The following is an 11,821-nucleotide window of genomic DNA, read 5'->3' as shown; positions in this document are numbered from 1 at the left end:
GCTACAGGCCATACAGAACTTTCTCAGTTTCCAAAGAGAAACAAAGTTTCTCAGTCCCAAATGTGAATAACTTCCCACTGGGAGTTCTTTGGGCTCAGGAAAAAGGCTGGGGGAGGGGGGAGCAGGAGCTCCCTCCTCCTCCTCCTCTACCCATGCCCACCCATCATCAGCAAAATCAGCTTAAAGGGACATTCTTGGTGCTGATGTGTGACTCTGCGCAAAGCAGGGAACCCAGGGACAACTCGTAAGTAAACATATTCTGTATTTAAGTCCTAACTCTAAAACTGTCATGCAATGTAAATCAAGGATCGGGAACCAAGTGGGCTATCCTGAGACTGAGCTTGGTGAGTGATCTGGGAGTGTATGAGATCCAAACTTGGTGTCCTTGTGGACCGGTATTCTCTGCTCAAGAATCCAGCTCTTCACTCAGAATTTCATGCATTATCCTTGCTTCTCCAGTCTCTCCCCTCTGCTCTGTTCTCACAACTCTGTCTAACTCCTGCTTCTCTGGATCTTGTTTTTGGCACTTTCATCTTGCCAGGGCATGACTTGCCACTAAGCCTGCCTAGAGGGATCCACTGGTGGCCTCAGTTTTGCCTTGAGAAATCTGAGCCATTCATTTATTTGGTATTCTGTTCCTGTTCTCCCCAGTAACATGGGTACTTGCATTGTGTAGGAAATCTGCAACATCTGAGCAGGGCTGTAACATCTTAAGGCCACTTAGTTATCATATAAAGTTAAACATGTCAGGGAAAACTAATTGCACTGGAGTCCCCCAGATTCAGGCTTGTTCAACTAGCAAACCTAAGAAAGAGGTGAATGATTCTTCACACGAGTTATCTTTGTAACATTCAGAGCATTGGCCAAAGAGGTTGACATCCAAACTTACCTCAAGAGCTTCAGGCTCTGGAGATGGGGCAGAAACTTCAGTAGCTGTTCAACACTTTGATCACTTAGTGCATTCCCAGAAAAGCTGCATAGCCAAGGTTGAAACACATCAGAAAGGCATTTACTATAATCATTTGGTGGTGGAAAGTGCCATCAAGTTGCAGCTGTCTTATGGTGACCCCCTCATGGGGTTTTCAAGGCAAGAGACAAACAGAGGTGGTTTACCATTGCCTTCCTCTGCATAGCAACCCTAGACTTCCTTGGTGGTCTCCCATCCAACCAGGGCCAACCTTGCTTAACTTCCAAGATCTGACAAGACCAGGCTAGGCTAGGCCATCCAAGTCAGAGGCCAAAGTAATTTATGATATTCAGGAAATGTGCCCAAAATAGTGGGCAAGTGACACTGTGTACATCGTTGTGTTTTGAGTTGGGGGCATCAAATGATCACTTCCACCAGTCGTGGGCAAAGATCCACTAAACCCACATGCAGTGTCCAGAGAGATGACATTAAAAAGCTTCGTTGGCGTTATTTATTTCTTTTACCTTATTTAAAACATTTTAACGTCACCTTTCCACCCAATCAGGGTCCACAAGGTGGTGAACATAAAAACATTTAAACAATTTAAAAATACAGTTAAAATTATAAAATTCAATTAAAATGCATAAACACATGGCATTAGAAGAAGGGCCAATACCATTATTGGGGGTATGCCAGAGTAAACAAACAGGTCTTCGCCTGCTTGTGAAGGACACCAATGGAGGGAGACAGACACATCTACCTGGGAAGCGAGTTGCAAAGTTTTGTAAAAAAAAAGACCCTTCTCGGGTCGCCACCTGTCTGTCCTCAGATGGCAAGGGCAATCAAGGCAGGGCCTTCAAGGATGACCAGAATGAGTGGGTAGATTCATATGGGAGAAGGCTGTCCTTAAGGTATGTTGGTCCCAGGCTGTACAGGGCTTTAAAGGCCAATACTAGCATCCTGAATTGAGCCCGGAAAGCAAACTGGAAGTAAGTGTAAGTGGAACAAGACTGGAGTTATATGGTCCCTATGACCCACTCCAGTCAACACTCTGGCTGCAGCATTCTATACCAAGCATAGCTTCCAGAAAATCTTCAAGGGAAGCCCCATGTAGAGTGCATTGCAGTAATCTAATCTAGATGTTACCAGGACATGCACCACAGTGGCATTAGCCTCAATTTATGGTCAACACATGCATGACAGCAGGTTGTTATGAGCTTTGTGCTAAAACACTGGACATCCACACAGATGTTGTAGGGGGAGATTGCCTGAACTCTTACAGTGCAAATCTGGGCATGTAAATTAGGTCCACACAGAATGGATTTTATTCATTCACATATACAAAATGCACAGCACTTACTTGATCTCTGACAGCCCAGAGCACATCTTCAGAATTCCAAAGAGTCTAGCAACATCTTCCGGGGCCAGCACACAATCCTTGAGACTGAAGCATATACATTGTTCAAGACTCCCAAAGTGTGGACAGTTAATCAGAACCTCCTCCCCTTTTGGGGAGGCAGATGAGTTCGCAAATTCGACTTCAGTTCTACCTGGAGAATATACAGGGCCAATTCACATGACACAAAGTCCCACAAGGACTTTGTCCTAGATGCACAGTGAGAATTCTGAGCCTTTCAGATGTTGTGGGCCCAATTCTAACTGCAACTGTGGCATGCATGTAGAAGTAGCTTCAGCCTTCCCTCCAGTGCCATTTTCTTATCCTGAAATGGCCCCAGGTGGAAAATTGATGGGTAATGATGGTGTGGAGGGGGAGGTATTTGTGAATTTCCTGTATTGTGCAGGGGGTTGGACTAGATGACCCTGGAGGTCCCTTCCAACTCTGTGAGTCTATGATTCTTCCGGGGCCAGCACACAATCCTTGAGACTGAAGCATATACATTGTTCAAGACTCCCAAAGTGTGGACAGTTAATCAGAACCTCCTCCCCTTTTGGGGAGGCAGATGAGTTCGCAAATTCGACTTCAGTTCTACCTGGAGAATATACAGGGCCAATTCACATGACACAAAGTCCCACAAGGACTTTGTCCTAGATGCACAGTGAGAATTCTGAGCCTTTCAGATGTTGTGGGCCCAATTCTAACTGCAACTGTGGCATGCATGTAGAAGTAGCTTCAGCCTTCCCTCCAGTGCCATTTTCTTATCCTGAAATGGCCCCAGGTGGAAAATTGATGGGTAATGACGGTGTGGAGGGGGAGGTATTTGTGAATTTCCTGTATTGTGCAGGGGGTTGGACTAGATGACCCTGGAGGTCCCTTCCAACTCTGTGAGTCTATGATTCTTGTAAATTTCCTACTGAAGCAAACAGATGATCTCTGGGACCATATAAGAACACAAGAAAAACCCTGTTGGATCAGACCCATGGTTCATCTTGTAGGCCATCTCATCCAGTACCCTGTCTCACATAGTGGCCAACCAGTTACTCCGGAGGGCCAACAACAGAGCTTAAAGGCCAAGACCTTCCCCTGATGTTGCCTCTTGGCACTGGGATTCAGAGGTTTATTGCCTATTCCAAGACAGTAAAATGGCAGTGGCGGCAAGGTGGGGGGAACTGAAGCCACTTTCCCCCATGTGCCATGCACTGTCCCAGTAGTAACTTCTAGACAAAACTAGCAAGCTTCTTGTTTACCAGCCTAATAAATTTATCATCTCATCTACCCTGTAAACGTGATCTAAAGCAGTTCAGATGAATCAGCTTGTTTTCAACACCTAAATACCAACTCTTCCAACTAGCTGCTATTTTTGTAAGGGTTGGAATCCTCTCCAGTTCAAAAAGGCTCGCATAAAATTTAAAGGTAGCCTTCCATATTATGGTGGAGATATTTATCAGTCCAAGTTCAAGGCACAAAACATTTGAGGCCATGCAAGGTTGCATAGACATAATATTACAAATGAATGATAGTTGGACCTTACCATATTTATCAATGGGGCCTTGGAACCAGATTGGAGCACCGCAAGTCAGACTGGAGACTAATAAAGCCCTATATACTTTCAAGAGGATAGGAATGTATTGAGCTCCCCTGAGGTAAAAATTTTTCCTCAATGTCATCAATAAAATTTTAGCCTATAAAAAGACCAGTTTAAAGCTATACCATGTGCCTTGTGCATTTAATTTTTATATCAAGGCTCAGTCCTGAATAAAGAAGGGATGATAACAGTACCTTAAAGCAGTTTCTGAGGGTACTTCCCATAGCGTAGAGGAATTTGGAGAAAAGGCTTCCCAGATGAGAGGATGAGATTTTTCAAGCAGGCTTAAATCCCACCATCTCCTTTCCCCAGAAATTAAGCTATGCTTAAAAGTAGTTCAACTTGCTGCTTTTTTAAAAAAGGTCTATTTCTTAAGAAAAACTAAACAAATAAAGGGCACAATCCACCAAGAAGGTCTCCTCTTTGAAATGGAAGGGAGTTGTGCAACAGCACTGCCCATGCGCTCTTACAGTGCTTCCATTCATTTCCAGCGCTTGTGCAGGAGAATTTCCTGGTGGATTGAGCCCAGTCCTTAGAGACATCCCTCTGATGGGTCATATTCCCTCTGAAAAATTTTCCTCTGTGCTTTAAACACGATAGAAAATGATTATTTCAGAAGAAAGCAGTTAAGGGCAAAAGTATCACAATCTGAACAACATTTTCATCTGCACTTCTTTTGAGATTCTTTAGAAGGAGAAGATATTGGATTTATACCCTGCCCTTCACTACCTGAAGGAGTCTCAAAGTGGCTTACAATCCCTTTCCCTTCCCCTCCCCACAACAGACACCCTGTGAGATAGGTAGGGCTGAGGCAGCTTTCTCAAGAACTGCCCTTGAGAGAACAGCTCTGAAAGAACTTATGACTGACACAAGGTCACACCAGCAGCTGCATATGGAGGAGTGGGGAATCAAACCTGGTTCTCCCAGGTTTAGCCAAAACAGAAATGGGTCTTTACCTAAAGCGGCGGGCACGTATCGAGTGTTGTGGACAAACCAGCAGCTTGCCTTGACGTTCACCAGTCAGTTTGGGCCTTTGGAGGAGGGGAAAAGATCCATCAGGTAAGTAAACCAGAAGATTTGGCCATGTGAATGTGATCTTGTGGGAGTGTGGGGAAAGCATGGAATGTGGTACCAGGGGCAGAATCCAAGTTCCTAATAAACGCATCTTTTGGTTGTTATTTTTTAAGTTTCTAGCCCCTCTGACTGGAAGTGCGTGGGCAAGTCTGCTAAAATTGCCTTGATTTTTTTGTGTAAGAATTTTATTTATTTATTTATTTATTTATTATTTAGACTTTTACCCCACCCTCCCCGCCGAGGCAGGCTCAGGGCAGCTTACATAAAACCCAATAAATACAAAATACATCTCAGTATAAAATACACAATAAAATACACACTACACAGTTTAGACCGTTAATGTGTCAATTGCAATCCAGATATAGTAAAGTGCGTTTAAGAGCACGTTCAGCAGTGCATCCACTCCAGGTAGCTTTGGCTGGCAGTAAGTCAGCACAGGGCATCGGAATGCCTGCCGGAAAAGCTCCGCTTTCACGGCCCTGCGGAACTGTCTCAGGTCCTGCAGGGCCCTGATCTCACTGGGGAGCTCATTCCAATAGGTCGGAGCTGCCAAAGAGAATGCCCTAGTCCTGGTTGATGTCAATCTGGCGTCCTTGGGACCAGGGAGGGCCAAGTGGTTTTGTGACCCTGATCGCAGTGCTCTCTGGGGAACATGCGGGGAAAGGCAGATAGATCCCTCAGATAGGCAGGTCCCTGACCATAAAGGGCTTTAAAGGTCAAAACTAGCACCTTGAAATGAATCCGGTATGCTGTTGGCAGCCAGTGCAGTGTCTTTACCACAGGCTGGATGTGCTCCCATATAGGGAGACCCATCAACAGCCTGGCCGCCGCACTTTGCACCAACTGCAGCTTCTGGAGTTGCACCAAAGGCAGCCCCGTGTAGAGAGCATTGCAGTAGTCCAACCTTGAGGTGACCATAGCGTGGATCACTGACGCCAGATCATTGCATTCAAGGAAGGGAACCAACAAATCAGCCGGAGATGGTAAAACGCTGCCTTGGCAGTGGCTGCTACCTGGGCCTTCATAGAAAGGCAAGGTGTTGTACTTTGAAAAAGACATAAGGAAACAAAAGGTCCAATTGACTTGAAAATTCTCCTCCTCATTGACATGAAACTGTGCAGAGAAGAGAGCACAAAATTTGCAATGCTTTGAGGGGAGGAAAATTTCAGTGGACATTATAAGAGTTCTGGAAGAACTGGGGAAGCAGAGAGAAAGAGACAGAAGATCGACATCATCAATCGGGGGAAACAGTATATTACGATAATTTTCAAGATGTATTGACAGGACTGGATATTTACCTGGATCTATCCCCTGAGGATAAGCGAACTGACTGGGTATTTCCCAAACTGTAATAGTAAAAAAAAGATTTTGAGTATGACAGAATTAAATTATTATTATTCTGACAAAAATTGCAAGTTTCCCAGGCTGTACCGACTCCTTTTATAAGTCCTCATGTTATGAACCATCTCTTGAACGTACTTCAAGTGAATTGTGGCCATCTGTTCCAAGGTGGAAAAGGATCGCACCAAGCAAAAAACACCATCCAGGGATATGCGATTCTGATCCAGTCTACAAGCAGAGAAAAGGAAGCTGAATCATTTCAAGAAATACAGTTTATTTCTGCATAAGAACATAACCGATTAGATTCTAGGAAACTGGCAGATTGTCCCCCATCCCCATTCTGTCCCAGCTCTAAACTCTCTGGCTATTAGACATGGGTAAAATACCCACACCCTGGCCTTGGATGGCTCAGGCTAACCCAATCTTGTCAGATCTCAGAAGCTAAGCAGGGTCGGCCCTGGTTCGTGCTTGGATGGGAGACCACGAAGGAAGTCAGGGGTTGCTATGCAAAGCCAGGCAATGGCAAGCCACCTCTGTTCGTCTCTGGCCTTGAAAACCCTATGGGGGTCACCATAAGTCAGCTGCGACTTGACAGCACTTTACACACACGCACGCACAAAAGCCACTTAAGGGACCTCCCCACCTGAAAGAGTACACCCCAGCCAAGGTGGTGTCACAGCGAGGGGGGGGGCTGGTGTCAGGTGAATATGGGATGGCCTTAAGGAAGGAAATCCCCAGCTCAGGAGGAACGATGGACGGGAGGAGTCTCAACTCCATGGCTATTGTTACGTATGAAGAGTTAACAGAAAAACGTTCAAGTCTGTTGGCTACAGAAAGTGTGCCTGGAGGTGGAGAAGGGAGCCGTGACTCACAGAAGGTCATACTGGAATAAACATCAGTAGTCCTTCAGGTGCCACTGGGAGACTTTTGCTTTATTTTGCTAACAACAGCCCCCCCCCCCCCCCCAGTAATAATCAGGGATTTTTTTCGGGCTTTGGTACTTTTTTTGCCACCAAGTGATAACCCCATAGGATTCTCAAGGCAGTAGTTACCCACTGCCTTCCTCTTCATAGCAACTCTGGACTTCCTTGGTGGTTTCCCATCCAAGTGTTGTCAATTTGCAACTGACTTATGGTGACCCCAGCAAGGGGCCTTCAAGGCAAGCGAGAAGCAGAGGAGGTGTGCCCTTGCCTTCCTCTGCAGAATCCTCTTTGGAGGTCTCCCATCCCAGTACCGGCCCTGCTTAGCTTCTGAGATCTGATGAGATCGGGCCGTGCCATGTTGCCTTCCTTCCAATTCCAGTCAAAAGACATTATTATTAAACACCCAAGCAGGATCGTCACTTACATTAAGGAACGTAATGCCTTCATATCTGGGAGAAGATCGGCCACCTTCAAAACTCCTGAGTCTCCCAGAGAATTATTTGACAAACTATGATTTCAAAAAGAAGACATCATTGTTGTTGTTGTTGTTATTTTAAAAACTCAGTTGTTCAAGTGCAGGCTCCCTACATGAAAAGGAATTAATGAATGGACCACATGATCCATTCTTTTCATGAATGAATCGAACGATGCATTATTTTCATCTTCCATCCTCCAGAGGCCATCGACAGCTAAATCTGTGGAAGGGATGGATACTATGTGGATCTCCTGTGTTAGATCATAAATGCCACCTGGCCCATAATTTGTCAGGGGCATCACAGAAATCCCACCAAGGGGTAATATTCTTCTTCTAGTAAATTATTTCAGCTTTCCCCATTCCTACCCCAGGGCTCACAGAGAACAAACCCAATGCCCTGTTCACATGAAACTTCAGAAATCTGTATGTGGCAAACTCAACCTTCACATGCTTCCCAGTTCCAGGTTTACTCCACACCCATATATTTTAAGTAGCAGGTAAGCAGGATCTATGCCAGTGATACCCACTCAGCAGCTCAGGAGCCACCTGTGGCTCTTCTGAGCACAGTTCCCCAATATGGCAACCACCCCAGGCTCCAGGAAAGTGAGCAAGGCCATTGCCCAGGAAGATTTGTGTTTGGCAGGCAGTGCCCACCTTGAAACAGCCACCACCATGGGGAATGGAGGACTGGTAAGCCGTGAGCCTCCCTGAACAGTGAGCCCCATGCCAGGGATGGAAGGAAAAGGCCCACATCCTGTCCAACAGCCCCTCATGCTTCTCTGCAGCCTCTGCACTCTAAGCCCAGGAAAAGAGCAAGCTGGCCACAGCAGGGTGGAGGTGGGCTTACTCCATGACCAGCTTGCTCTCCTCTGGAAGCCATGACAAACTGCCTCTTGCCTGAGCGGCTGTGTGCATTTGGTGGGATGGCCCACAGGATATACAGCAGTCATGTGGCTCTTTGCGGTGATGATCACTGTAAATGCTGCTCTCAGCAAGCCACAGAATGAGTTCCACTGGTCTCTGGGCACAGAGCTGAATACACAGTATTGTACAAATGCTGTCGATATTTTACATCCAAAACATAGTCATACGCAGGATCCAACTCTCCTGTTATGCACAGGCTTGGATCCTAAGCTGCACAAGCAGAGTTGTACATAAGGAAGGCAACTTCCCTCCCACTGCAGCTTTGCATGCCTGCTAACATTGTGCTCTGCAGATTAGTACACACACACACAACATGTTAGATTTAACTTCAAGGAAAGAAACAAGGAAAACTTACTCCAACTCCGTTACACTGCAACACTTTCTCAGCGCCAAGCACAGGTTGTTCAGATCTTCGTCAAGAAAAAAGTTGCCTGTCAAGCTAAGACCAAAGGAAGACCAATTTAATCCCTGAGGTGTAATATAAAAAAACTTCTGAGGGGCATTTTTAAAGCCCAAATTAAATTAAGTTCATTCCCCACTCCTATCTTAGCCACCTGCCAAATCTTCCCCCATCCCTCAGTTTCTCCAGGATTGCAGGTTTCTTGCTTAAACATAACATGCTAAATTATTTTCCTCCATTTTTGGACCTCCTCAGATAGTTCTATGTTTCCCAATTTCAATTTTATTTCATCCACATATTTAGAATTTATTGATTTATTCGATCAATATCCCATCTGTCCATTAGCATGATCAGGGCCATTAACAAAATAATACAAATGAATTGGTGGCAATGGAAAGTGCCATTAAGCCTCAGCTAGTTCATGGTGACCCCGTAGGGTTTTCAAGGCAAAAGGCGAACAGAGGCGTTTTGGCATCTCCTGCCTCTGGGTAGCAAACCTGGACTTCTTGGGTGGTCTCCCATCCAAAGGCTGACCCTGTTTAGCTTCTGAGATCAGGCATTAAATTGAATAGGAACAATACAGATTGATCCCAAACTTTGCTAAATTGCAAACTAGCCTAACCTTTGGCATGGAGATCAAGGTACCCAGTTCCTGCTGCTGCCACAATCCAAGATCTTTGGGGCTTTACAATGCCTTTAAGATAAAACAAGCTATTTTTTAAAGAGCCTCACTGGTCTCTTAGCAAACAATTGATGTCCATGTACCATATTTTCCTTGATGTTGCCAACATCTGTCCTTCATCAGTGCTGAACCTTTCAGTTCTGAACCTATCATCATTCAAAGAGCAACTCCTGCAGCAATGTCAAATGAAAAGCATTACTCAATGGTGGAGGGGGAAAGAATCAAATATACAATGGGGCATAACTGAACAGCAGTGGCAAAAAAACCTGGTGCCATTACTGATTATATTCAATAGATATGCCAAAATTTAATGCTCATGTAGCAATTCATCTGTCAATCCTATGTCCAGCTATTCTGGTCCAAAAGCCAGAATCCCAAGGTAACTTAAAAGTAAAAATTAATTGAGACTTAAATACACACAAATATCTAGAGTAGCACGAACAACAGCACATACGAATGAGAACGGTTAATTAATAAGACAACCAGTCAATTTACAGCCTTGAAAGCCCCTCGTGGAGCGTGGAAACAGGTCTAATGTTTTAAATGTGATGCAGATGATTGGAAAATGATTTCATTTTCCTGAAAATAAACCTACATTTTTTTTCTATCCCAGAGAAAGCTCTGAAAAAAGCAGTTCTGCATAGTTACTAAAATCCTGGGGAAACTGGAAAGGATTAGTGCCTATTGGCTAGTGCCAAAATCAACATCCATTCACTCTTCCCCACTCCTGAGGCAGTTCCACAACTGTTATTAAAAGGCCCATAATTTTTGTAGGGTAAAATTTAAAGTATATGCATATAAAGGCATATTAATGACAATAAAATACACAGTTAAAAGATGATGACTTGCACAAAACACCAGTGAGTGGGCAAGGCACATGTAAAGCAGTTTCAGAAATGGGACCCAGAAGATGGATGGAAAGAGGTTGCAGGCAACCACATTGGTTCAAAGCAAAATCCCCCCCAAAAAAAGACTTAGAGGATGTCCATGACCTGTTTCTTCCCCCCCACACACACACCTTATTTTTGTAACATCCAGCCTGATACAGAATTTTGAAGAACCTGAAAAGTTGACACCCTGTTTTGTGACACTTTGGTTGGTCCTAAAAAGGTTTTTGTTCTTGTATTTAGACAAAGAATGGAGAATCTACTGCTGAGAATATTAAGTACGCCTATGTGATGTACATATGTGTGTATATCTTTAAGCCCTCAAGACCTAGTTTCTCCTTCCTTAAGGTCTGTATGGCAGGGGCTTCACTTAGGTCTTGTTATGTGTGAAAGCCATCAGGGTGTAGCAGTTAGAAGGTCAGACTAGGATCTGAGAGACCCAGGTTCGAATCCCCCCCTTCCCTGAAAGTTTATAGGGTGATCTTGGGCAAGTCACATGCTCTCAGCCTAAACTATCTCACAGGGTTGTTGTGAGGATAAAAAGGAGGAGAGGAGAATAATATAAGCTGCTTCAAGTCCCCAATTAAGTCAAAATGTGAAGTAAAATTCAGGGTGTGTGTTGGTTGCAGTCCTCTAGTATGTATATGTGTAGTCTCCATTTGTAAGTATTTTCTCCCAATTGGAAGCAATAAAGAGACCAGCTATTGAAGGTACCAGAATCTCCTGCATGCTGGCTATTGAACAGGACTGAAGGGTATTAGGAAAGAATTTTTTACAGTAAGGGTAGTTCCACAGTGGAATCAGGTGCCTAGGGAGGTGGTGAGCTCCCCCTCACTGGCAGTCTTCAAGCAGCGACTGGATGAAGACTTGTCAGGGATGCTTTAGGCTGATCCTGCATTGAGCAGGGGGCTGGATTAGATGGCCTCTATGGCCCCTTCTAATTCTATGATTCTATGGTGATCAGATAGGCAAGCCTACCCCTATCCACCATGCCTTAAGAAGAAGAGATTGGACTTATACCCTGCCCTTCACCACCTGAAGGCGTCTCAGAGCGGCTTACAATCTCCTTTCCCTTCCCTGCCCCACAGCAGACACCCTGTGACTTAGTCAAGGCTGAGAGAGCTCTCTTGAGAATTGTCCTTGAGAGAACAGCTCTGAAAGAACTTATGACTGACCCAAGGTCACCCCAGCAGCTGCATGTGGAGGAGTGGGGAATCAAACCCG

The 11,821-nt window shown here is 44.8% G+C and overlaps 1 protein-coding gene across 1 annotated transcript in view; it reads right to left on the bottom strand.

Annotated features, from left to right (window-relative positions):
- Positions 1–889: 889 nt before the first annotated feature.
- The window catches only part of NLRC5 (NLR family, CARD domain containing 5), a gene marked incomplete at its 3' end in the record, with an annotated part of 46,713 nt that continues 35,781 nt past the window's right edge, over positions 890–11,821 (bottom strand). Inside the window, exons 14-21 of the mRNA XM_015421392.1 lie at positions 9,794–9,880; positions 8,984–9,067; positions 7,654–7,737; positions 6,445–6,534; positions 6,264–6,311; positions 4,848–4,922; positions 2,268–2,351; positions 890–973 (exon numbers count right to left, since the gene is read on the bottom strand). Coding sequence (XP_015276878.1) covers positions 890–973; positions 2,268–2,351; positions 4,848–4,922; positions 6,264–6,311; positions 6,445–6,534; positions 7,654–7,737; positions 8,984–9,067; positions 9,794–9,880 — 636 coding nt within the window. The remainder of the gene's footprint in view (positions 974–2,267; positions 2,352–4,847; positions 4,923–6,263; positions 6,312–6,444; positions 6,535–7,653; positions 7,738–8,983; positions 9,068–9,793; positions 9,881–11,821) is intronic.

This window comes from Gekko japonicus, unplaced genomic scaffold, assembly GCF_001447785.1.
Source record: "Gekko japonicus isolate JY-2015 unplaced genomic scaffold, Gekko_japonicus_V1.1 scaffold674, whole genome shotgun sequence".
Taxonomy (NCBI): domain Eukaryota; kingdom Metazoa; phylum Chordata; class Lepidosauria; order Squamata; family Gekkonidae; genus Gekko; species Gekko japonicus.
This window is presented reverse-complemented; position numbering and strand designations above follow the sequence as displayed.